Source organism: Solea senegalensis, linkage group LG9 (assembly GCF_019176455.1).
Source record: "Solea senegalensis isolate Sse05_10M linkage group LG9, IFAPA_SoseM_1, whole genome shotgun sequence".
Classification (NCBI taxonomy): Eukaryota; Metazoa; Chordata; class Actinopteri; order Pleuronectiformes; family Soleidae; genus Solea; species Solea senegalensis.
In genome coordinates this window covers 16559831-16585817 of record NC_058029.1, presented here as the reverse complement: position 1 = coordinate 16585817, position 25987 = coordinate 16559831, and the positions used below count along the sequence as shown (strand labels likewise).

The window sequence follows — 25987 nt, the reverse complement described above, 5'->3', positions numbered from 1 at the left end:
TTTGGTGAGAGATGCAGTGCCTGCACAGAGCATTCTTTAAATCTGGTGGATATTTGGTCACTTACATAACTCCCATATAGTTTCATCTCATTACCTCCAACAAACGGCCAATTCATATAGCAAGAAGTTCCTGTCCCCCAGAGTCAGCAGTGAATACCTGCACTGTTTTACTGTATGCTATGTATTCCAGCTGAATCATGAGTCTCGGACCCAGGCTTTATTCAGTCACAGACCGTGTCTGAGTGCAATGTCTGGAATAAGTCACATTAAATACAGCAGACACTGGAATGACTTTCAAGAACCATGAAAAGCTGCAGGTTATTATTTCTGGTCTCACAAAACAGCACAAAAGCCTCCCTAGTTTTTAATTACAGCAACAATGTCATTCTCATTCACACATAAATGAAAAAAGTGCATCAGCACATGGAAAATAATGTTAGTTAATCACATAAGATACACAACTCCGTGCAAAAATGTCATTCTTTACAAGTCCAATACAAATATTTTCTGCGGTAGCTGAGCGAGAGGGACCACTAGGCGTGGTGGGGTGGTGTGTATCGGATGGGGGGGGGCTCCTTAAGTAGGAGCAGACTTTATCACTCTCCTACTTTCTAGTGGTGTTCCTTTCTCTCACCTCTTTCCTCCCTCATCACATCCAGTAGATCTGCGTGAACATATCGACTCCGATGGAGGAAGCCGCACAAAGATAATCATAATTCTGGTGAGTCATTTATTTTTCCACGTAAACTGCAATTATTGAAATGAATGGATTCACGCAAATACTCCAGTTTGATGTCTATTGCCATCACTACAACTTTATTGAGAATAGGTAAATATATTTTCACTGCTATCGCTGATGAAGTATCATGGGATTGTTTTAGCCACAGAGAATTATTTAAATACTAGCTGCAGAGGGTGGTGGTTCAGTTAGTACCGCACCTACATATGCATTTGATCTATATACTTCAACGGCTGGACATAATTATTTTAATTATGTCCAATAAGCTCTGTTACCGCTCTGCAGAGTCTCTCCAACAGACTCTCTCGGTTTCCCTTTTCCTTCCTCCTGCAAATCTGCTCATTTTGATTTTTACTTTGTTTGGACACTGAATCAACTATTATGGCTAATTGGAGAACTGCTGCTATTTTACACATTTAAAAGTGTGCACAGCAGGCAGGGCCTTAAAAAAAACGTTTAGCATGCAATTATTCGTGAACATTTTGTTCAATTTAAAACTAATCTGCTCATTACATTTTGACTGATGATTAGATCAAATTAGATGAAAGCTGCAATTGTGTATTTTACATACACTTTGAAGTTTGAATAGAATCATGTGAATATGGCACTAACTTGTGCTTAAGGCAGAGAAAAGCCTGAAATTTATAATTTCATATTACATACATGTCATGTAATCTTTTTCCATTTTCATTTGTAGGACAGACCTGGTAAATTCCCCTTTGCAGCTGCCTGCAGAAATATAGGAAGGAGGAAGGAGTTTTACAGCAACATACATACAGATCCTCTAAAGGCAATACCATCACTGGCTTCTGCTGCCGCTACAAAATGCTGTTTACTCTCGGACTTCTCCTCCTTCTCACCCCATTTCCCTCCTTTCAAACCATGACCAATGAGAAGGGAAACTCAACAGGAAGTGATATGACCAAACCGAATGCTGTTTTAACCCCTTCAAAACCAAAAAGCACTTCAACTCCTGCCAAACAGACCATTCGCCCCACCCTTAAACCAATCACAGTCAATCAGACACCTTTGCCCACTCCAACCACCAACCAAAAACCTCCAACAGTCAATGCTACAGTTGCCACCAAAAGCAAAGTCAGCCCAGGAGTAATTCAAACCGCAGTAGTAAAGATCCACACAGCCAGTGGCACCATCAACAAGGACAAGCACACAGTTGCAGTCAATCAGACAGTGTTAACAAAATCGCCTTCAGGTAGTGAAGTGAAGACTTATAAAGACAAGCCTGTCTCCACTGGAGCTTCAAATGTTCATTCAGCATCCACAAAGTCTGCCTCAGCCAGCAGTACTAAGACCACCAAAGACAAGCTCCAACCTTCTGTCAATCAGACCATTTCAGTAAAATCTCCTTCAACCAGTGATGGGAAGATTGCCAAAGACAAGCCTGCCTCCCCCATAATTCAAAATATTCTGTCAACATCCACTAAGTCTGCTCCTACCAGTGATGCTACAACCACCAAAAACAAGCCTGTGGCCTCTGTCAATCAGACTGTTGTAGTTAAATCTCCCTCCACTATTGAGGTGAAACACTCCAAAAACAAGACCTGTTGCCTCTGTCCTCTGTCAATCAGACTGTTGTAGTTAAATCTCCCTCCACTGTTGAGGTGAAACACTCCAAAAACAAGCCTGTTGCCTCTGTCAATCAGACTGTTGTAGTTAAATCTCCACTGTTGAGGTGAAACACAAAAACAAGCCTGTGGCCTCTGTCAATCAGACTGTTGTAGTTAAATCTCCCTCCACTATTGAGGTGAAACACTCCAAAAACAAGCCTGTTGCCTCTGTCAATCAGACTGTTGTAGTTAAATCTCCCTCCACTGTTGAGGTGAAACACTCCAAAGACAAACCTGTAGCCTCTGTCAATCAGACTGTTGTAGTTAAATCTCCCTCCACTGTTGAAGTGAAAAACCCCAAAGACAAGCCGGCTGCTAATGCAATTCACACTCCTCTGTCAACACCAGCAAAGGCTGCAGCAGCATCAGCAAGTGGCACTGCAGCTGAAAAAGTAACGGTCACAGCTTCTGCTAATCGGCCCACTGTAACCAAGGCTCCCATCAACACCAACACCACCAAAGAAAAGCTTGCCCCTTCACAACCCCTGAAGGTGGTGATCAGTGATGGCTGTGACTCAAACAAAGCCAATGAGCGGGAGCTGAAGGTGAAGCCTGGCACACCTCTGGTGATGACGCATAAGATAAGCTTGATGCCTGGTGGGTGCGATGGGCGATGTGAAACTGAGTTGGCTGCACTGATTGGACGAGTGGCCCGACTGGAAAAAGAGATGTCCCAGCTGAAAGATAATTGTATGATTTATATATACCAGAGTCTTATATTTGACACAACTAATTTGAAATAGTAAATCAATATAATATGTAAATAATCATTTGTGTTTCTGCCTAGGTCCATGTTCTGCAAATTGTCCAAATGACTGTAGCGGAAATGGGGAATGTGAGAAGGGTAAATGTATCTGTCATCAGGGGTTCGTGGGTCCAAACTGCAGTAAGTGTGCCCAAGGAATCGAATGTAACAAAAGTAAGTGAGAGTCTGTGGAATTATGTGGATGTGGTAGCATCAGATTCATATTTCTAAGGAAAAGAAAATACTTTGGGCTATGTGACTAATATTATTATAAGTGCTTTGATCTCAAACTTTACTCTTTTACTCTTAAAATTTCAGAAACTACCAAAGGTAAAGCCAAGGAAACAGTTGAGGCAGTGACCCTACAGAAAATGGACCAGAAGAAAGAAACTGAAGCTAAAGAGTCTGACGGCAAACTGAAAGTGACCACTATTGCTAAACTAGCTCCTGTTAGAACACAAGCACAACAAGAAGTTTCTGTCAAGAAAATAACAACAAAAGGTTCCCCAAGTGTTACCAAGACCAGTCGCCCAACGGTTGCTCAAGTTCTCCTGAAACATGAGGGAAGAAAGCAAGAAGAGGCCCGCAAAGGCAAAATAGTCCTGGCCTCTAAAAAGGTTCTCCAAAAAACTGACCTCAAAATTGTTAAGGTAGGAACTGCCAGTAAAATGTACCGTAAACCTGACCAACTTAAAGATGAGCCTCAAACCAATGTAACTCAGGCCAAGGTCAATAAATTTAATGTCACAGCTAAAATTGTGACCATTTTGTCCAAGAGCATGGGAACAAACAAAACCAGAGCAGGGAAGGAGACCCTGGAACAGTCCACACTGGCTGATAAGAATGCAACTCAGTCATCTGGACCTAAACAAATCAAGATAATTAAATTAGAGAATACAAATGTGCAATCTAGTGTCAACAGAAACAATGAAGCTGCAATGGAGAAAGTTACACAGAGGAGTCAGTATGTAGTGAATGCAACCATTGCTGCAACGACAGATGAGGCCCGAGCTCTGCTAAACAAAACAGGTATTCATGGCCCTGGGATGAGCAGGAGGGTAGGTGGATCTGGATTAGGGTCTGTGAAGATTGTGAACATCTCTTCCTCCAGTTTTACCCTCACATGGTTAGCACCACAAAGGATGTTCAAAAATTTCTCTGTGATCAGAAGAGAGCCTCGCACAGAGGGCGATGAAGATGACCATGAGGACTTTGAAGAGGAACCTCTTGGATTAGACAAGGCCTCTGTAGCTAAGAACCCAGCTGAGGTCCAGGTACAGACTGATAGCCCAGAAATAGCTATTTCCTCTGGTAAAATTACTGGATCAAGAGGTAAAACTGAAACCAAGAGGATCTCCATGGTGGTTCCTGGCAATGTACGCTTGGTGGAATTCAGTAACCTCCGGGCTAACACGCGCTATTCCCTGTACATATATGGTACCAGTGCTGAGAGACAATCAAAGATGCACAGAGTTGTTGCAGTTACTGGTAAGTTAACTTGTACGCAGTAATAACTAATCCTGAAAAATTTCAGATCAAACAGAATACTTATTTTCTCTCCTTAGGTCCTGAGCCAGCCACAAAGATGGTTTTCAGCAATGTAACTGAGTCTTCTGTCACTGTGGCCTGGACCAAACCAAAGACCACATTCACAGGCTTCAGGGTCACCTATACCAACATTATCACAGGTCTGCCAAATGCTAAATTGTAAAATTTGCTGTAAAATGTAGCACGATTGTGAAGTGTTGATGAATATAATTACGTCGTTTCCTGCTAGGGGAGAGCCGTTTTGTTGTCATGGACTATCAGCAGTCTTATATAGTCTTGTCCAAGCTGTCTGCTGGATCCTCCTACATTATTTCTATAAATACTACACAAGGCAGAGGCCAGAGTGATGCCCTCATGTCCATAATCACCACAGGTACGAAGTTTAATGCACTTGCTTTTGAGTACAGATACTTTCTTGTTGTCTCATGATGTGAAAACAGAATTGAACACATTATGGATTGTCTGTTGACTACAGTGCCTGCCCCTCCAACACATCTACAAGTTGCCAATGTGACAGACACCAAAGCTGTGCTGCAGTGGACACCCAGTCTGGGGAAAGTAGACCGCTTCATTATCAGCTATGAGTCCTCCAAGAGTGAGTCTGGCAGCATTAAAACAATAACTGTGAGAAAGCCCTAATCACCACATTATTAAGTGTTGTTAAATCTCTTTCTTGTTACAGCTCCTAATGTGACAGTGACAGTGATGCTGTCTGGTAACTCAGTAGAGCACCAGCTGAAAGGTCTGCAAAGAGGCACCTTGTACAGAGTCAAAGTACTGAGCCAGAAGGACAGTCTCCAGAGCATGGCCATCTCAACTACCTTTACCACAGCTAATGGTAAGTAGAGGGCGGAAGTGTTCGATCAATACTCTTTGTTTGTTGAGGTCCACAGACGCTGTGTATTAAATTAAACTGAATTATTTGTGTCCCTCAGTGGTTAAAGCCAGCGAGGTGGGCGCTCGCTCTGCAGTGATAACTTGGAAAAATGTTGCCGTTGTCTATCACAGCTACAGAGTGATTTATCAGATGGCAGGGGGAGAGACAAGGGTGAATAAAACTCATACATCATGAGCACTTGCAGTGCAAACACACCCTTAACATTGGCAGAACTGTCTAAGAGATTAACTTTGTATTTCTACATATATGTTAGGAAGTGATCCTGGACTCAACGGTCACTGAGTATAAGTTGACGGGGCTGTTGTCCATGTCACGCTATAAAGTTCTGGTACAAGGCGAGAGAGATGGACACTACACATCTCTTGTGACAACAGAATTCATCACAGGTAATAAATAGAAAGCAATTAAACAACTTTATTTTTTTTTATTTGAATTATTTCTAAATTTTCGGAACAATGTTGCTACCCTTTAGGAAAACTTCGATTCCCTTTCCCAACTGAATGCTCTCAGGAGCTGCTGAATGGTGCTCTGCAGTCTGGGGAAGTGGACATTTACCCACAAGGAAAAGAAGGACAAGCTGTCAGAGTCTACTGTGACATGGAGACTGACGGAGGTGGCTGGACGGTGAGACAAACTCCTGCAGCCTGAATGAAACTCTTCGTTTATGGAAAAAAGCCGAATGGTTCAGGGATTAGACGACAATGTGGTGTGTGTTTCTAGGTGTTTCAGAGGAGGATGAATGGAAAGACAGACTTCTACAGAACCTGGAATGAATACAGAGCTGGCTTTGGAAACCTGAGTGAAGAGTTTTGGCTTGGTACACTTGGAACACAGTATTACCATCACATCTGCATCAAAAGATTATTCAGTGACTCAGCCTAATGTATTTTCTCTTTCATTCTACATACATCAGGAAATGAACTTCTTCACAACCTGACCAGCATCGGCCCTGTGAGTCTGAGAGTGGATATGAAATCTGGAAATGAAACAGCTTACGCTCAGTACTCCAACTTCTCTATTGATTCAGAGGGGAGGCACTATAGTCTAACAGTGTCCGGCTACTCAGGCATTGCAGGTGAACTTTTTTTTTTTTTAAATTACACCGATACTTTATTGTTATTACATGGGTGATAATTAATGTCTTTTTTTAGGTGACTCTATGAGGTATCATAACGGACGTCCATTCTCAACCTGGGACAAAGATGCTGATCCTCTGGGGATCCACTGTGCCAGGGCCTACATGGGAGGCTGGTGGTACAAGAACTGCTACAAGACCAACCTCAATGGTCTTCACGGCATCAACAGCAATAATCAGGTACGATAAGGCTCTTTGATATTTTAAACAACTTCATCTTTTGTGATCAAGTGGCAACTTGAATCTGAACTCCCATTTTTAGGCAGCAAAGGCAAGCACCATGTTGAAGTTTTGCAATCAGAAAACTCACAGATGATCACACTGGTGTTTACTCATACTTTATCATCTTTTTTCCTCTAAATGGAAACATAATTTGGGGCACACGGTTGGAAGACCGGGTCGGAAAAGGGCCTTTCTGCATGGAGTTTGCATCATGTGGGTTTTCTCCGGTTTGCCATGCAGATTTGGGGATTAGGGAAATTGGACACTCTAAATTGATCATAGATGTGAATGTGAGAGTGGATGGTTGTTTGTCTCTACGTGGCGCTGCGATGGACTAGTGACCTGTCCAGGGTGTACCCCCCGCGACCCTCATGTGGAGGATAAAGCGGTAGAAGATGAATGAGACAAAATATGCATGCAACATCAGGTACAACTTCCGTCCAAAATATAAGCCAGCTCCTTAACTTCTAGTCAGTTGTCACTAGGGGGAAACTTGTACTTTCAATTCCAATGTTGATAGAAAACATTTACTCTACCTTGCCTTTTAGTAGTTGTTTTGTAGTTGGCCCTGAGGAATTCAACATGGCCTAAAATCAAAATGTATTTAAATTTAAATTGTGTGCATTGCTCTGTGCACAGCCTCTGCTAAATTCCAAAATACACAGCTAAATACTCTTGCTAACTTCTGCAGACACCAACTTTAGAACATTTCTGCATCTTTGGAGGACACCTGACCCCTGGTGGCTATTCAGAATACTCACACTTCCTGTTTCGCTTCAACTGGCAAACCAGAAGACTACGTTCACTTTTTTTTTTTTTTACATACGCTGTTTGTTTGTGATACAGCACACTGACCAGATACCATTCTGTTCTGATACAGGGAGTAGTGTGGATAGACTGGAAAGGAAAAGACTCCTCCATTCCGTTCACTGAGATGAAGTTCCGACCATCCCGGTTCTCTCCTGCAACTCATGGCTAAGGATTCACACCAATCTCACATCTGATAAATGTGATACATAAGTCCAGAGGAGAGTGGACGTCACAGTTGCTGCATGTCCCTTTCAAAGAGAAATTGCAGGGGTCTCGACAACTACAATGACAGCTATCACTACATTTGATTCAGTGTGTATAAATTATACCTAAAGAGTGGAAAATGATTTGTAATTGCAACTTTTGTATATGGTTCGCCTGTTCTGCCTGACCGGCTCATTTCAACACAGGTTTGACTGTAATGTCTTGCCATGCCGTGGTACGCCACTCCACAACTACTGTAATTAATATGCACTGTCTCACACCATTGGAATAAATGTGGCTATTGTGGGCCTGAAGGGTTGTTGTTGTTGTCTTGTGTAATTTCTCCTTGACACTCTCTGCCCATGTCAGCTGTGATGTGTTGTTTTGCCCTTCCAGCACATAGCAGTCATGTTTATCAAGCTGTCTCCTGTTCAATGTTTTGCAATCATCTCACAATAAGAGCTCATGACCTAAAAATATTTAGACGTCCTTGAATTTAAAAGACGCAGCAACTGACACAGAAAGACACAAGAATAAAAGGGACGAGCAGGGTGACGATCAGCTTTTCGATGTGGGACACCAACAGGGAGCCACAAAATGGTAATATCAGTGGTCATTGTGGGAGCTGTATTCGTACTTGTACTGCTGTTGACGGCACTGGGCGGCTTTTTTGATCAGAGAGGCAGAACTACAGAGGGAGACCACAAAAAGAGTAAGTCTACAGGAAAATGTGCATTTGTTGTACTAGTTTTTACACATGTATAAATGGAACAGTGATCCCACCAAACAAGCTATATTTGTTTGGCCATCTGTCCACGACAAAATTTAAGTAAAAGATAGATAATGTTAAAATGTTCTGGGGATGTAGGTTATAACCCAAGAAAGAGATGATCACATTTAGGTTTTTGATCCAGATACAGCTCTGGATTTAGCAGTTTTCAACATTCAATTAGAAATAAAAAATAAATGACTGTATTGTCCTGGGAAAATAGTACCTCATATAGGTCTGTTACTGTGTGGTTTGGATGAAATCCAGATCTTGATCCGTATTGACTCTGTGGGAAGCCTTGGTGAAGGTTTGTGCTCACTGAGTATACTTTCCCATGTTGGTACAGTGGGTGGGTATATTTACAGTAATTTGTAATCTTCTTTGTAATAACATGATCTAGGTGTTCAATCTGGAGTCCTGCACTGTCTCTATCAGTACCTTCGCTGCTCCACGTCTCCCTCACTCCCAGGTCCTCCAGGATTCTTTCTCCTTGGCAACATGATGGAGCTGACACACGATCATCTGCCAATTCACTTGACCAATCTGGCACATCGCTATGGAGATATTTACCGCCTGAAATGTGGAAACACAAGTATTTTAGATTTCTTTTCTCAATATTATCATAGCATACGGTGCGCTGATATTAAAATAACTGGTGTGTCTTTTCAGCCATGGTGGTACTTAATAGCACTGAGCTTATAAGAGAAGCTCTGGTGAAGAAATGGTCTGACTTTGCTGGGAGACCAATTTCATATACAGGTGAACTATCCAAACTTTGTTTTTTGTTGATGTTTTTCTTGGTGTGTGTGTTCTAATGAGCTCTACTGGCTTGTATCAGGTGATATTGTGTCTGGAGGAGGGCGCTCCATCTCTCTAGGAGACTATAATGAGGAGTGGAGAGCACATCGTCGTCTCGTCCATGGTTCTTTGCATCGCAGCTGCAAACAGTCTTTGCATGACGTGATTGAGAGACAGGCACTGCATCTGCGAAAGGTGAACATAGCATTGGGAATGACAGTATTCCAACAGACAGTACAGTACAACCATAATAGTTTGTAAATCGATGGCATAGACCCAGACATCAAATTGAATGTCGACATTTTTCCAAAGAGGCCAAATAGAAAGGGGTATTTTTTGATTCATTTTCTTAGGTTTTGATGGGCTATCAAGGCCGTGCTGTAGATCTCGCAGAGGATTTCACAGTAGCTGCCAGTAATGTCATCACCACTTTGGCTTTTGGCAAAGAGGTGAGTATTTTTCCTTTCCACAGCTTGGTTTGCGCCTTTGGGTAAATAAAAGCAGTGGTGGAGATTTATAACAAAATTTGCCTCTCATCAATGAACAGTGGTCGTGGCAGAGCAGTGCTTGGTTGCCTGTTTATGCAGAGACCTGGGGAATTCCAGTGTTTACGTTACCCCTTTTAGCAGCTTCCATCACACACGTGCATTCATAATGTGCTACTTGGTTACTAAACAGTGCATTTCATTAACACTGGTAATAAAACATAAATCTCTGTTTTTGCTAGTATGACAAGAGTTCTCCAAAGCTGCAGCAGCTGCACTGCTGTTTGAATGAAATCGTTGGCCTGTGGGGCTCCTCTTGGATTTCTGCACTGGACTCATTCCCACTGCTCAGGGTGAGTAGATGTTGACCAGGCTGACTGCGGATCACAGGATGGACTGTTTAGAATGTGAATTTACACACTGTGACATCTGTTCTCTTCAAGAAATTACCAAACCCTGTCTTTTCCCGTCTCCTGAAAGAGGTGGCCAGGAGGGATGAAATCATAAAACATCATCTCAACAGTTACAAGGTTGGTCAAATCAAATGGCAAAGAATGAAAGGTGTCAAAAAGAGTTATTGGTTAGAATAGATTGTAGTGTGCCACAGTGATTGGGCCAGTCAAGTGACAAAAAGATATTGAGATAATAATATTTATGATTATGATATAATAATAAAAGTTTTTTTTGATATGGAACGATATACACAATAAAAACACGTTTATGATGTAAAAACATACAGAAAAAACTCAACATGATATTAAGTGGCGGGCCGCATGTGGCCTACGGGCCGCAGGTTTGAGGTCGCTGTCATTTATGAGAAAAACATAAGTAAAACAGGAACAAAAGCATTTGTTGAATTGAAGTGTATGCAACTGTTAGACCAAGGGTCTTTTATGCAGAATACATCTTTCCTTTCAGTGTTTGGGAAGCAAATGTCATTATAAACATAAAAGTATTTTTCATTCGCTTGAACACATTATTACAGTGCCAAATGCGTGAAATCATATCAGATGAAGTCACATCGTAGGCAGTTTTCAACTGCAGTTCTGATATATGTTCATTTTCATCAGCTCTGTTCTCTTTGCAGTCACATGGCAAAATTGAGGGTGCCATTACAGAATCTCTCCTCCAGGGCATTGAGGAGCATAACAATGCAGAACATGGAGTGGTTAGTACATTTATCAGTGAAAACCATGGGAGTTCAATATATAATGCACTGGAAACACTGCAGTATGTGTATGAACTGAATCTAACCGTGTTTGTACATTTCTCCCCCTCATGTCTGCAGCTCCTTACAGACACTCACGTTCACATGGCCACTGTGGATCTTCTCATTGGGGGAACAGAGACTGCTGCAGCCTGGCTGAACTGGACTGTCGCCTTCCTTTTACACAGACCAGAGGTCCTTTTTTTTTTTACTAACGTTCTTCAAAAAGGTTCAATTTTCACTGCCTGATATCTCATGTCAGTATATCTGTGCTGTCTCGTTTCAACCCTCAGGTGCAGACCAGGGTGTATGAGGAGTTGTGTACAGTGTTAGAGGGCCGATATCCCAAGTACAGCGACAGACACAGACTTCCTGTCCTGTGCTCTTTGATCAGTGAGGTGCTCAGACTCAGGCCAGTCGCTCCGTTGGCAGTTCCACACAGAGCCATCAGAGACAGCAGGTGAGCTGAGCGACAGTAATTAAACAACAAAGAAAAAGACTGACTTCTACAATAAAGATCATTTAGTTGAGGCCTCTTATTGATGTGCCCAGACAGTTTTAAAGTGCTTTACAGATGTGACGCCACTTTTTTTGCACTCTAATCCCCGCATTTTTCACACTGTTCTCACTGATGCCAAATGTATAATTCCCTCACATATTTAGCATTGCAGGTTATTTCATCCCAAAGAACACAGTCGTCATTCCTAACCTTTTTGGTGCTCACCACGATCCTGCAGTTTGGACTGACCCATACAGCTTCAGACCAGGTACTGCTCTAACTGGTGGGCAAAGTGCATTCCTATAACTTCAAATGAAGTAGCTACTTTCTCTCTCTTTCCTTTAGAGCGCTTTCTCGAAGGAGGAGGAGACTCCACTCGTGCCCTGGTCCCTTTTGGAGGGGGAGCTCGGCTTTGCCTGGGAGAGTCTGTGGCCAAAATGGAGCTCTTTCTGTTCACTGCCTACTTGTTGAGAGATTTCCAGTTCATCCTTCCTCAGAGCGAAACATCTCTGCCAGACCTGAGAGGAGTTGCTAGTGTTGTACTCAAGATCAAGTCCTACACTGTGATAGCACGTCCAAGACCTGTGACCAATCTCTGACCTGCAGAGGGTGCACGGCTGCTATCTCGCTGCTCAAACATTTGCATGTTTGTGTGTTAAAGAATGAATACTTTCTTGCCTTTATTATTGTACACCCGAATTAAATAGCCTGTTAAGAGGTTCTGGTTGAATTTGTTTCTTTTGTTTAGCTTGTGGGAATAACAGGAGTGCTGGCCATCAGAAAACTGAAAGTGATTAAAAGGAAAACCTGAACGAAATGTCATGTGCTGCTTTTTAAAAGTGAATGTTGCAAAGACATAGAGTCTGACAGCACCACCCTGTGGACAAACACTGACCATGCGACAGAGAGTGGAAAAAAGCTCACTAAGAAAGGCCTGAAGGAAATTCTAGACAAAAACTGAACATACTGTACAAAAATGATGCATTTGTGCACTAACAATAACAGACAGCCCATGGCCAAGCGGAAAGGGAACTTGGCATGTGACTGGAGGGTTGCTAGTTCAAGTCCCTTCCAGGTTGAGAGCTGGAGTACCCCTGAGTAATCCCCATTGCTCATTGTTAACTGGACACTCTAAACTGACTGACAATACAAAAGAGTTGACTCAATTTCATTTCCTGATATTGTGTGTGTGTGTGTGTAAAATTTCTGCCATTTGAGGAATTGGCAATCAGCAAGAAAATCTGTGAGGCTCTCTGCAGGGAAGAATGTTTTCTTTGTCAGGATTAGGACTCCTTTGTGTTTTATGGGCAACAGGCAGACTTCAAACAGCTGGTAATTACAAAATAAATTCATATTCTCATGCTAGACTATTTATTTTTTAAATCTGTTGTAAATGTATGCTGGGACTCCATAGATCCAGACTATGAATTTATTTACAAAACTCAAAAATAAAAAAGGATTGTAATTGCAGATGAAATTGAACTTGAACAGCAAAAATGATCAAGACAAGTGTCAGCTCTGTTTGTGAACATTACTTTGGATTATTTACATTTTCTAAGAAAATGAAATGTCTCATCATGTTCTCCAGCAGGTCAGTTGGTGATATTCACCTCTCCTTCAGACAGCGTTACTTTGCCATGTGGCATTCCCTCTGTTAGCCCCTGTTCCTCTGTGCACTGGACCATGTCTGGAGAGTTCGGCTCAGTAACTGAGGTGGTGAAAGCTGGAGCAGTTACAGCAGCAAACAGGCTTGACCTCTTACAGGACTGCTCTCTGCGGATGAATCGCCCTGAACTCAATGACGCACGGCTTTACTCTTGTCGCAGTGGAACACTGGAGTCCCGTGTCTCACTTCGGATTCTTGAACGTAAGTGAGCTGCCTTGGTACCTCAAATAATACTTATTGCTAAGTTATTGGTTATATCACAGTAATCACTTCTTTTTTTTTGCACCAGTTACTGAGAGTCCAACTCCGGAGGAGGGCACGGTGGAACTTCAATGTTTCCTCAATACATACAAAGGGCATGTTCCTTGTAACAACACAGGGATTCATATCAATTGGAGCACTGAGGATAATACACCGATTAATGGGGACAGATTTCACATTAAAAATCCCTCTGAATGCTTCTCTAAACTGATCATCAAGAAAAAAGTGACTGACCATCACAGGAAATGGAGGTGTCAAGTAACTGAAAAGGATGTGCTCAAAGCCACCATCAGTCATACAACGACAATAACAGGTACTGTGTTCACTCCAAATCAAACTTGTTGTTCCATATTTACAAAAGTGTAACCGGTGCTCACTTTGCCCCAGATGGTGTAGAGGAAGTGTTCGCTGCAGTGGGTGAGTCAGTGTCACTCTCTTGTAGCCACACTTCCTCTCTTGGTTTGAGTGACAGAGTGAAGTGGGCAGTGGGTGGAAGACCACTAACACCTCACACCTTACAGGAAGAGCACCTGTCAGTGGCATGTTGTGTGAATGAGGACTCATCACTGGTCATTAGTAAAGTGCGAGCATTGAATGCTGGGGACTACCAGTGTTCAGACACCACTGACCAGAGAAAGGTGCTAAACCAAGTCCGACTGCACACCCTTGATGGTGAGTGTAAAAACTCTGCAATTGCCAAAACGGAGGTCAAACTGTGCCTAAACTTTTCTTTTCTTTGCAGTTACGTCACAGTGTGAGATGGGAGAAGATATCCTCACCCTGACTTGTGTGCTAACCTGCAAAGTAAAATGTGAAAAATACTTGAATTTAACTTGGTCTGGAAGACACCACGATAGCTGGACGAGCAGTTTAATGACTGACAATAGCACTCTTACAAACAAGTTAACTCTCTCGGGTTGTGCAATGAGCTTGGATGAAATAACCTGCAGTGTGCAAAGAGAGGGTGCTGTGATGGCATCAAAGAAGTTGCACTCTGTTAACTGTAAGTATAGTCATCCTGCTATTGTTGCCCTTTTCCCTGAAATAGAACGCACACATTAGACTAAAACAGATTAACACCTTCATGGTCCCTGTAGCTTTGCAAACACCTGCATGGTTGGCCCTTCCTCTCGGCCTCCTGCTATGTGCGGCTGCAGGAGGATTCTACATTAAGAGGAGGAGCAACAAGGATGAAGGTAGGGACTGTGGTTACCTCGTATCCAAACTGCAGTAATGAAAATGAAACATGACCTAAGCTGATGTTTCCTACATTTTGTTCTACATCATGTTGCATCTGTTCGCCAAGTCGTGACATTTCACACTGCACAACATTAACTGCCAACCCAAGTCTGTGAAGGGCAATGTGGGCCTCCCCATGTCCATGTGAGCCACATAAGGGTTCAGGGGGACAATATGGGTTCCAAGTGGTTTTGGCTGTGGTTTCCACTCGTCTTTGCCCACATAGTGTTCCCATGAGGAGTCCATGTTAGTGATACTATATGGCACCTGCATAATTTGTACACTTAGTACCCTTTCCAGTCTACTTTTTACTAAATAGGTATTTAGTGGGCATGGATTGAAGTGGGCAAATTATACAGGTGCCATATAGTATCACTAACATGGGCCCCACACTTAAGGCTTGTACATATTCCGCAAAAACAAAGAGTTGTGTGTTCGCTCTCCCGTCCCTCTAACGTCCTCATTGTATTTTTGCAGCCCCCATTTGGGAGTTCTTGCAGCTTTTTCTTGACACACCGTCTGGGCAGAACTTTTTTCTTGTGCGGTGTCCAACAACTATTGTGTGGTTGGCCAGAAATTTGAAGCCATCATGGTTAATGCAGAAATCTTGTCAATCATTCAGAAGTAACGTTGTTCTTGTTCTTACCAATAATAATAAACGTATCATCTGTTTTTACGGCGTATGTACAGGCCTTTAGTCCAGGTGGTTCCCTGATGATGTAATGAGCTCCATAATGTAATTAGAGCAGTGTAGTCTCTCTCTATCTTAAAGACACTTCTCTCTAAAATCTCACTACACCACAAACTAACCCTAATTCATTTTGAGCACTCTCCACGTGCACGCTTTCCTTCCATTTTTCTCCTCCTGCGGTGTAACTGTAATGAAGGTCTCTGATTTTAATGTTTTCATTACACTTTGTTTTCTTTTACATTGTAACCTTAATATGCTGAGAATCTGCCAAATGACTAAATGTAAATGTCATTTCTGTTTGCAGCAAACGAGAGGTCAAGTATTGGAATGGTAAGAGGAAACAGTTCAGAAACACAGCTAAAGGAGCTATAATGTAAATAAATGTTGAGGGTCTCTTCATCAGGCTGACCCACTTAATAACTCTCCAACTCCTCTTTACAGACTCATGTATATGAAGTCGTTGGAGATGTAAATAATGAGGAACAACAACCCAGAAGAGAAGCAGTCACCACCACTGACAGTTTCTATGATTTATTACAGGCCGTGAACTAGAGCTTCACACAAACGTTTGTGTTTTTGTCTTGATCTGAACCTTGATTACATAAATGAACAGCATTTTCTTAGCATCTGTGGTCATTCATTGTGCTTCAGATATTGAATAAAATGTTGTAATGAAATCTCTTCATTTGAAATAAAAAATCTAAAAATAAAAAACATTTACATTTAGGTAAATAAGAAACGTACTACGTTACATACTACGTTTCCTACACGGAAACTGTAGTATGGGGGGAAGAAAATTATTTGGGTGTTTATTCACAAAGATAAAGAAATTATAGTTTTATTACAATTGCTATAATATCATTATGATACTCCTACTTACAAGTATGTAGGCTATCATTTTCCAAATGATGGTAAATTCTGTTGAATTCCTGGCTTGAATCTGAGAGATCTGAGAGAAAAATAAAGAACTGTGTGTAAATAAACCTGACAAGTTATACAGTGGCTGGAATGAAAGAGGAAATGAGAGGAACATGTTTGCTCACCATTTGACGGCATAAGAGTCACAGGGTAATCATAATCATGGATGCACTCGATCTCTCTCACTGCACCTGATTAAAAAGGAGAGAACATGCAGCTGTGATAACGCTTCACTGCAGTCATGGCACAGTGGAAAGAGCATGGACACAGATCAGACCTTCTGAATCCCTCTGGGTTTGCTGTGAACGTCTCCAGTAAATGTAGACTCCTGCAAGTACAGCGATGACAACAGCCACAGTAATGACTGGAGACAAAGCAGCAGTTAATGTGTCCCCGCTCTGCTCGGTGGTCCTGTTTGCTGGGGGAGACAGGGAGGACGTTAAAGCAGTTACAGCACATGAATTTGCCTTTGTTTACCGGAGTACAATGTATGCTGCTATGCCTTGTTGCTTGATGTATGTAAGAACCTGTGTAATTTCACTTGCACTATCAACCTGCCTTGGGGAAACAGACAGTACATTCAGGCGTCTCAGGGCTTTTTTGACAACTTCTGTCTTTTTTTGACATTAAAGCCCACATAGACCGGAAGCTCCAATTAACGCTGCGTTTGTGTGTGTATCTGCGTCATTACCTCGTTTATGAAATTCTAAAGTTTCAGAACAAACAGTTCAGCCACTGCTGAAAAAATAGGAAGTGGATCAACAGCTCCTGTGTGCTGTGGTGTAAAATTGCTGGTTTTCTCTATGGACGTGCGAGAAGAGAACGATTTACAAAGTGACACAAACTTCAGTTTCCAGTCAGTAAATGCCGTCCAAAAGTGACATAAAACCATTACAAATAGATTTTAAAAGATATCGCAGACTTGTATGTTTGTAAATTGGGTGAGATGTTAAGTAGTATACATCTTTATCCTGCTGTGAGACATATTTTCAGTGAGGGAGTGATGCTGGGTGAAACTCAAATCACCCTGAATAGCCTGTAGGGGGCGACTTCACAGATTACGTCTATGGGAAAATGAGCCTACTTCCCACTTGATTAACAACATAATAAACATTTTCCTGAGGAGTTAATGGCCCCAGTCACTAGTTACAGATCGTCAAAAGAACATACTGTGGGTTTTGCATATTATATTATCGTCAAGTAGGAGCTTGGTTGCAGGTGAATTTCCGCTTGCAAAACATCAACGTAGCACCAGTCAAATCATGAATGTCGAGGTCTAAAAACAGGAGTTCAGATTTGTGACGTCATGACCAGTTGACACGTGCAATGGGTGCCAGTTACAATCTGGCACATTTAGATGATGTTAATTAATATGCCATGTCCCTATTCCAGATAAAGAAAAAACAAATAAAGAATACAGACCTTGCTGAAAGATGGTCTCCTCAACATTTTCAACTGAGTAAAAGAAATAAGAAAAGTACATGTTATGAATGTTATATTACCACTTGTTGGTGATGAGATTACCAAATATCAGGTCTTCAGGTCTAACCTTGGACGAGCATTTTGAAAACAAATAAAGTATACAGACCTTGCCGAAAGGTTGTCGCCTCCACATCTTCAGCTTAGTAAAAGAAATAAGAAAAGTACATGTTATGAATATTATATTACCACTTGTTGGTGATGAGATTACCAAATATCAGGTCTTCAGGTCTAACCTTGGACGAGCATTTAAAAAAACAAATAAAGTATACAGACCTTGCTGAAAGGTTGTCGCCTCCACATCTTCAGCTTAGTAAAAGAAATAAGAAAATTACATGTATGAATATTATATTGCCACTTGTTGGTAATGATTTTACCAAATATAACAGCTTCAGGTCTAACCTTGGACGTGCATTCTGATGTCATAGCAGCCGTGATTTTTCCCATAAGTATAACTGCATCTATACCAAGAGCTGTCACTGATACTAGGAGACTTGATCACCAATGATGTGCCACTCACTTCAACCCTTTCAGAGATGAGGGGAGAAGGCTCGCCTGCTTTCAGTAATACCCAGGAGACATTGAGTGGACCTTTTTGTCCCTTTATGTCCACTGAACAGTTAAGTTGAAAGGGTGTGCTGTGTGCTACCTTCACTGCTGGACGGACTTTGCAGTCTGGAAGAAAAAAGAAAGGCTTAAATAAAGCACGACTGAAGAGTGGAAAATGTTTGTAAAATAAAGAGAATAAAATCTTACCTTTCACTCGTAAAGATATGTTTCTGAGAGTACAATTCCACAATAGACAAAATTCACAGATGTAGATTCCTTCATCAGATTTTTGTGAATTTGTCAGAATAAGTGACATTGTTCCTTTCTCATCAGATCCCCATTTCACATGTTTGGCATCCTGGGATGTTTCAGGCCAAGAGAGGATAACTTTCTTCTCACTGGTGTCTGTGGAATACTTTATCCATCGCATTCTGAGGCCGCTCGTTAAATCCTTCTTGTAAAAATGACCACAAGGGAGAGCTACGCTGTCTTCCAGAAAGGCTGATACACTCAGCATCGAGTCGGCTTTGACATAATGATAAAAACTAGTTTTAGAAGCACATAGATCACACACTGTACATCACAAGAGTGATCCAAAAGTGTATTTATAGTATTAATTAACAAAAAAAACATTTTACATTGTTATTAAAAGAAGACATTTTATTTTTTATTTACCATTTATTCAAAAATCCCCAACTGAGATCAATAAACCTCTTTTGCAAGAGAGTACATACAATTAACCACAGTCATTTGGTAAAAACCGAATACTAACTTTGTCCTCTGATGACTCAAAGAAAACATCTATGATTTAATCTGACTAACAAATCATCAAATGACCTACTCACCTCGGCATCCAGATGTAACTGTTAACAGAACTAACAACAGGTAAAAACAGGCCATTTTCAGTCAAATGTAACATGTAGACTGACAGAAGGTCTGAAGCAGAATATCTGCTACATCTTTCTTATCTCCTCCTATTTTCAGTTCTCTAAGTTAAGCAGAGGTTTGATGTTTTGTCACATTCGTAGGATTTGTGTATACTGCTCCCTTGTGGAATGTTTTTAAGAAAAACAATTCAGGTTGTTTATAATGATTGTCTATCTACATTACTTTGTCAAGCAGGTATGGGTACTTTTAAAGCTTTACTGCAAAACGTGATGCATGAATTCACACAACTGTCGGGAAAAGTGATGCCTCTCTGATCTCTTCAACTTCTTGATTAAAAAAATCCACTGGTTTCACAGAGACAGCAAACTATTTTGAACAAACCCATGCTTATCAGTACATGACATACTGTATTTATATCCTGTATGCAACCATCTCTCAATGGGTCACAGTGGTGACTCATCCTTCTCTATTTGGTCAAATTTGGAATAAATGTGATTGTTTTAAAACATGCTGAGCTTGTTTTGTTGCAACAGGAACCTTGCAAATGCAGACTGAAACTTTGACACTTCCTCTTCTGCCTCCATTTATAAAACACACCATCACAAACTTTCACTCTGCACACTTTTCACAGAACTGCATGCACAGAAATGGACTGCGGTGTTCAAGGTTTGGTCACTGTTATTTTCGCTCATGTCTTATTCTAACTGTGTGTCAGTTTAATCAGTGTAGACAAGGGAACAGTATATTCGGTATTTTCAACAGATAGACTGAGGTACATGTGTTTAAATTCTCTCAGGTGGTAAATCATACGGTCTGCTCAAGTCTCAACAGGAGGAAAAACTCAATTCTGTCAATGAGGTGTGTTGAACTCTTCAGATAAAGTCATCAAGATACAGTTGAGATGAGTGTTTCCCACAGACAGGGCATGGCACCAGAGTTAAACTAATTCTCTTTTATAATTTCTTGGCACGTCTCTAGGCTTTTCTTTCAGATCCCCAATATGAAGAAGAAGAAGACCTTGCCTCAAAGCTCGACATGTTTAAAAGTGAGTATTCAAGGTGGTCACTAATTTTGTTTATTAAAAGTATTGCATTGTAAAATAAAAAATTGTAATGAGTTCATGTTTGCATACATTACAGAAAAATACATGGAGTTTGATCTTAATGACAAAGGAGACATAGGTAAAACTGCAACAGTACTCAGTATTGACTCACCTCAAATATGTCTTCACAGATAACATTCACAGATATGAATAGATTTACATATTAATTCACTGATTTGATCGATCACTCTCGTAGATATGATGGGGTTAAAACGAATGCTGGAAAAACTTGGACTGGCAAAGACTCATCTAGAGCTAAAGAAGATGATGTCAGACGTGGTTGGAGGGGCATCGAAAGACACAATCAGCTATGCCGACTTCCTGCATATGATGCTGGGAAAAAGAAATGCAATTCTAAAACTGTGAGTATGGATAAATACTGGTCATTTTAGAGAGTGGACCCAAGGTGGGTTGGAGGAAGATTAGGATTTATTTATAAATGTATTACCAAACCAACTCATGTGTCAGTCTAAATGAAAAATACTTAAGTACTTCAGTATCTGATAACGATACCTAAAAATGTTTGATTGTTCAGAATCTATACTTTCCACACCTGTTTACAGTAATACCTTCTAGCAGCTGACATGTAGTTTTCTTCATTTAAGGATACTAATGTTTGAAGGCATGGGGAAGGAACAGCAGCAGGAAGATGCTGGACCACCTTGCCGCAAAACCTTTTCAGACCTGCCCTGAAAGAGCTCCAGCTGGAATGACTTAAATGATTTAAATACTTGTTAACAGGGAAGAATTTGACATTATGTAGAAATGTTTTTATATCAAATAAATTAAAGAACGGAAACTGGAATCTACATGAAATGTTTGAGGTTCTTTATTTTGGGTTTTACAGCAGTTGGCATCTGTAATGATGAATCTTTCCTTTTCATTCCTTGTCATATGTGACTGTAAACATATTTTAGGCAACCAAGTGCTTTGTAAACCTTATGGTACCAGAATCATCTCAGCCTCATAGAGTAGTAAAGCACTTTTTAGGCTGCAGAAGAAAAATACATCACGAGGCGCTTTATTTTGAAAACCCTTGATGACCGGAAAACTCACGCGTCACCTAGGAAGTGAGGATTAACGAGCCAAGATTGAAGGTTAATGTGGGAATAAACACAGAGGGTAAGTGAAAGTTGATTTATGATTTATGTACACATGTATATAACTATAAGACGTGTCACTTGTAAAATATGCGCGCGTTTCGTTTACACGAACGTTTCTCCACACTTCCTGTTTAGACGTGTTGTCGCTAGCTAACACTAGCAAACATGCTAGCGCGTAGCTAGCGTATGTAGCTGGTTACAGACACACGAAAGGTAAATTAAAGATTATATGCAGTAAAGTATTTTTTTTTGGTTTAATATCACAGATGCAGGAGCTTTAGCCCGTTACATTAGTGATGAAATAGAACTGTTATAATATAACAATTCTATGTTAGGTAGATATATACATGTGCATGTATACTTTAACAAGGCTACAACTTGAATGTTTTGAGCCTTAGGCTAACAAGTGACGGTGTTAAGAGGAATCCAGGTTGGAATTTAACTCTGGTTTGTTTTGTCAGGAGGATGAGCAGCTCAGAGGAGGTGTCCTGGATTTCCTGGTTCTGTGGACTGAGGGGAAATGAGTTCTTCTGTGAGGTCAGTCTCCTGGATTTAATTCAAACTGTACTAAGGTCTTGTGAATCAGTAATGAGAACTAACTATATTAATACATAGAAAAACAGCACAATCCTAGTACACACTACCTTAAATTGTAAATAAATACAATTCTCACAGTATAACAGTTGTTGGACAGAACCAAAATGATCTTATTTACAGTTGCATCAACTCAGCAAATAAATAATAGATTTCATAATACAGTTTGAGTTGTGCAGACCTTAACTCTTCACTGGCACTGCACCATTTTAGCCTCTGGAGTAGAATTACTCTGAGCAATTAGCAACCAGTCCATAGAAATCCAAAATTCCGTTTTGAAACCTCAAGATTCATGAGTTTGCCAGTGCCATGATAATGTTTAGCTAATGGACAGACATTCACAGACATCACCTGCATTTAGGCATTACCAGCTGTCAATCACACTAGTGTCCACTCATATGTCCACTAAATGAGAACATTCTTTATAGAATCAACATCTTGTTCTATTGAAGAAGACCTGAAAGTAGTAATTGGTACCATCAACATCCAGGAAAATGTTTACTGACATTATTAATCAAGTGAAATGTTCCTATAGGGAGATGTATGAGAGCCACATTATATGCTTTGTGTAGTTTCTGCATGGTAGATTTGTAGACGAGCATAGAGGTGATAATATGCTTTTGACAGACATTGTACAATCGGCATGGATCACATACTGGTTTAAAGATATACCATGATATTACAAAACAATACTATGAGAACCACTTCAATTTTCTGTCATTTTGTGTCTAAGGTATGAGCTGTTTTTAACAAGTCTTCTAAAACAATTGCAGGAATCATTCAGGTAACACACCCTCACTTCATCGGTGTGTGAGCAGTGAGTTACCTGTATTTTCTGATGAAATTTTAGATCTGTAAATCACAACAAACTTTCAATAATGCTTTAGGTTAGTCAACCATCTGAATCTCATACCATCCCATGCCAACTTCACAGCATCAGAAGGACATGTACTATCAGTAATAATGTTGCTTAAGTAATCGATCGGATTTGGAGGGAGTCAGTGTTGTGGAGGTCAGGAGGGAGGGAATTCCAGAGGTGGGAAGCAGAGCAGCTGAATGCTCATGGTGACAAGACGGGTAGGAGGGACTGTGAGGAGGATAGAGGAGGAGGGTCTGTGGGTGCGGGCAGGAGAGGAAATGTGGAGAATATCTGAAAGTTATGGAGGTGCAAGGTTGTGGATGACTTTGAAGGTGAGGAGCAGTGTTTTGTAACGGATGCAATGTGTGATGGGGAGCCAGTGGAGATGCTGTAGGACGGGTGTGATGTGATGGATGGTGGGGTTTCGTGAGATGATACGAGCGGCTGAGTTCTGAACTAGTTGGAGTTTATGGAAGGTTTTTTCAGGGAGACCAGACAGAAGTGAGTTACAGTAATCCAAACAGGGAAGGGACAAAGCTGTGGACCTGGATGGCAGTGGTATGACGGGTGAGAAAAGGACAGAGCCCTGGGTTACACCTGTGGTAACAGGGACTGGATCAGATGTAAATGATTTGAACTGAATGAACTGCATTTCATGCAACGATTGGCATGTTTGAGCATTTCTAATGAGAGGATTTAGAGCTTCTATATATTTAACTGAATACTGTTGTTATTAGAAGGTTGAACATGAAATAATTCAACATGTAATGACATGGCTCAGGGGGTTACAACAAATGGGGAGACCATGTCATATCTTTCATTTTAAGAATATTTTAATAAAATCAAATTTAAACCAGAGAAAGCACCCTAAAGAGTGAAAACCTCTGCCAGGGCAGCTCACGCTAAAATACAAATACTAGGAATAGTATGGTTATTATCGGTATCAGTGTCTAACACCATCCTCATTTTAATTTTATCTCATTGCTTTCTATATTGGCAGCATCTCAGTAATCCTGTCAAAGTCTTATGTAATGCTTCCCTCAGTGTGCTGCTGCAACAGTAATTGATGCAATTCATTTCCAGTCATCTTCTCTTGCTGCTGTGTTACAGGTCGATGAGGACTACATACAGGACAAATTTAACCTGACGGGTTTAAATGAGCAGGTGCCTCACTATCGTCAGGCTCTGGACATGATTCTGGACCTAGAGCCAGGTGAGACTGTTAAAGAAGCAACCATGTGAAGTTAGAAAATGCCAGCAACGCACACTGATACAGATAAGAAATGTATGCTGACTGAGTTGCTTTTCATGGACAGATGAGGAGCTTGAAGATAACCCAAACCAGAGTGACCTGATCGAGCAGGCAGCTGAGATGCTCTATGGGCTCATACATGCACGTTACATCCTCACAAACAGAGGCATTGCACAAATGGTAGGCTACTTCGGTAACTTACTTGACTTCATTCTCTTACGTACTTATGACGAGAACCAGCAGTGATTTCTAAATACATTTATCCTCTGTAGTTGGAAAAGTATCAACAAGGGGATTTTGGCTATTGCCCCAGGGTCTATTGTGAGAATCAGCCGATGCTTCCTATTGGTAAGTCCTATGTTTCTTAACCCTTTAGTCAAAACAATTTAAGAAGAACCATGTTGCATTCCATTCCTCTTCTCCTGTCTTATATAGGTTTGTCAGACATCCCAGGAGAAGCAATGGTGAAGCTTTATTGCCCAAAGTGTATGGATGTGTACACCCCAAAGTCCTCCAGACACCACCACACAGATGGAGCCTATTTTGGAACAGGGTTCCCCCACATGCTCTTCATGGTGCACCCAGAGTATCGCCCAAAGCGACCGGCCAACCAGTTTGTGCCAAGGTTTGTTTTATTTGAAACTGCCTGTCATTTAGTTTGGCTAGTTCTTTTAACATTTATATACATTTGCTCCTTTTTATCTTTTTTTCCGGGAAAAAAAAAAGAATTCCACTGCGCCTGTGCATGACCATAATTTCTTTGTTTTTTTTCTTTTTTTATAGGTTATATGGTTTCAAGATTCACCCAATGGCTTATCAACTTCAACTTCAGGCCGCATCGAGTTTTAAGAGCCCAGTCAAGGCAATTCGCTAGAACTCCATATTGATCAAAACAGTGACCTCAAGGACTTTGACGTTAAATACATATGTGAAGAACTGACTTATATACAGACCCAATAAATGTTCATACAGGTTTCCAAACTCACCTATGTTGATGACAGACGTTTTCGATTTCAAGCGTCGCTCGTTAAGGGAAGATTTTTCTGTACAGCACATGTGAGTATCAGTCTCCAGATAGATCCTGAGGATTCTTTCAAACAGAAGTAAATAACCAAGTGATAATGAAAGCTACATTTTGCATTGTGGGTCAATTACAAGTGAATGAATGTAAAAAGAAAATCTTGCCATGTGCCCCTGAACTTCTGAGTCAGTACATACTCAGAGGTTAATATTAAATTGCAGTACAAATGTTGGGATGTGCACAAGTGTTTTTCTGTTTTAATGCTGTAATGCTTATAAATGTGATGAGTCGCTGTCTCATAAGTGGAAACCAAGTAAGACTTATTAAGACTTCGTTTTCTTTCCTTTTCTATTAACGATAGTAGCTGGTACTTTTTTTAGTACCGATACTATATATGACGTCAGACAAGAGACAAGAGGTACTATAGTAATGGAAAACCACATAGAGTTGTGCAGAAGTGAGGCGTGCGGTCTTTATTTTAAATGGGCCTAGTTTTATTTTTATACTATCCACGCCCACTATGGCTGCTTGTTGAGTTTTTTTTAGTGCCCAATAATTCCATATTTGTAGATTCATCTTGTTTACATGGGCTATTGCAAACTAAACTTGACACTTTTTTTCCCCCTTGAGAATTTAGTGTTGATTGGAGGAAATGTGAAATAATAGCATTAACTATTT

General features: G+C 40.8%; 7 protein-coding genes across 10 annotated transcripts; 6 read left to right on the top strand and 1 right to left on the bottom strand.

Annotated features, from left to right (window-relative positions):
- The first annotated feature begins 657 nt into the window (after positions 1–657).
- Positions 658–2338, top strand: LOC122774690 (uncharacterized protein PB18E9.04c-like). The gene is made up of 2 exons (XM_044034165.1): positions 658–721; positions 1437–2338. Exon 2 carries the CDS (start codon positions 1565–1567, stop codon positions 2336–2338), a length of 774 nt encoding a protein of 257 aa, XP_043890100.1. The 5' UTR covers positions 658–721; positions 1437–1564.
- A 118-nt stretch (positions 2339–2456) lies between these two features.
- tnxba (tenascin XBa) lies at positions 2457–8248 on the top strand. Its single transcript, XM_044033485.1, has 14 exons — positions 2457–3057; positions 3155–3286; positions 3431–4600; positions 4678–4800; positions 4890–5033; positions 5136–5255; positions 5343–5498; positions 5596–5708; positions 5812–5944; positions 6031–6182; positions 6279–6375; positions 6472–6633; positions 6710–6873; positions 7796–8248. The coding sequence occupies exons 1-14, from the start codon at positions 2937–2939 to the stop codon at positions 7892–7894; spliced, it is 2886 nt and encodes a 961-aa protein (XP_043889420.1). The 5' UTR covers positions 2457–2936; the 3' UTR covers positions 7895–8248.
- Positions 8249–8483: 235 nt separating this feature from the next.
- On the top strand, positions 8484–12499 carry LOC122775239 (steroid 21-hydroxylase). The gene is made up of 12 exons (XM_044035057.1): positions 8484–8641; positions 9099–9290; positions 9368–9457; positions 9537–9691; positions 9850–9945; positions 10224–10334; positions 10425–10511; positions 11069–11149; positions 11270–11383; positions 11482–11648; positions 11852–11955; positions 12033–12499. The coding sequence occupies exons 1-12, from the start codon at positions 8527–8529 to the stop codon at positions 12284–12286; spliced, it is 1566 nt and encodes a 521-aa protein (XP_043890992.1). The 5' UTR covers positions 8484–8526; the 3' UTR covers positions 12287–12499.
- Positions 12500–12875: 376 nt separating this feature from the next.
- On the top strand, positions 12876–16168 carry LOC122775240. 4 transcript variants are annotated; one of them, XR_006361079.1, is made up of 9 exons: positions 12876–13019; positions 13276–13554; positions 13643–13927; positions 14002–14031; positions 14136–14286; positions 14357–14617; positions 14712–14810; positions 15849–15874; positions 15986–16168. XR_006361079.1 is itself a non-coding variant. In XM_044035060.1 (8 exons), exons 1-8 carry the CDS (start codon positions 12953–12955, stop codon positions 16094–16096), a joined length of 1410 nt encoding a protein of 469 aa, XP_043890995.1. In that variant the 5' UTR covers positions 12876–12952; the 3' UTR covers positions 16097–16168. The 4 variants fall into 4 exon arrangements, 2 of the variants coding, with proteins under 2 accessions (XP_043890995.1, XP_043890994.1); XR_006361080.1 differs by lacking the exon at positions 14002–14031; XM_044035060.1 differs by having other exon boundaries at positions 13279–13554; positions 14002–14286.
- LOC122775241 lies at positions 16060–19652 on the bottom strand. The gene is made up of 9 exons (XM_044035061.1): positions 19336–19652; positions 18698–19015; positions 18344–18616; positions 18218–18250; positions 18051–18083; positions 17885–17917; positions 16740–16880; positions 16588–16653; positions 16060–16493 (listed from the first exon to the last, which is right to left on the bottom strand). The coding sequence occupies exons 1-9, from the start codon at positions 19388–19390 to the stop codon at positions 16417–16419; spliced, it is 1029 nt and encodes a 342-aa protein (XP_043890996.1). The 5' UTR covers positions 19391–19652; the 3' UTR covers positions 16060–16416.
- A 301-nt stretch (positions 19653–19953) lies between these two features.
- On the top strand, positions 19954–21289 carry LOC122774508 (allograft inflammatory factor 1-like). The gene is made up of 6 exons (XM_044033875.1): positions 19954–20044; positions 20175–20236; positions 20357–20423; positions 20518–20559; positions 20677–20842; positions 21086–21289. The coding sequence occupies exons 1-6, from the start codon at positions 20026–20028 to the stop codon at positions 21171–21173; spliced, it is 444 nt and encodes a 147-aa protein (XP_043889810.1). The 5' UTR covers positions 19954–20025; the 3' UTR covers positions 21174–21289.
- A 221-nt stretch (positions 21290–21510) lies between these two features.
- LOC122774507 (casein kinase II subunit beta) lies at positions 21511–25540 on the top strand. Its single transcript, XM_044033874.1, has 7 exons — positions 21511–21602; positions 22045–22120; positions 24147–24249; positions 24353–24468; positions 24561–24636; positions 24724–24913; positions 25072–25540. Exons 2-7 carry the CDS (start codon positions 22049–22051, stop codon positions 25160–25162), a joined length of 648 nt encoding a protein of 215 aa, XP_043889809.1. The 5' UTR covers positions 21511–21602; positions 22045–22048; the 3' UTR covers positions 25163–25540.
- The last annotated feature ends 447 nt before the right edge of the window (positions 25541–25987 follow it).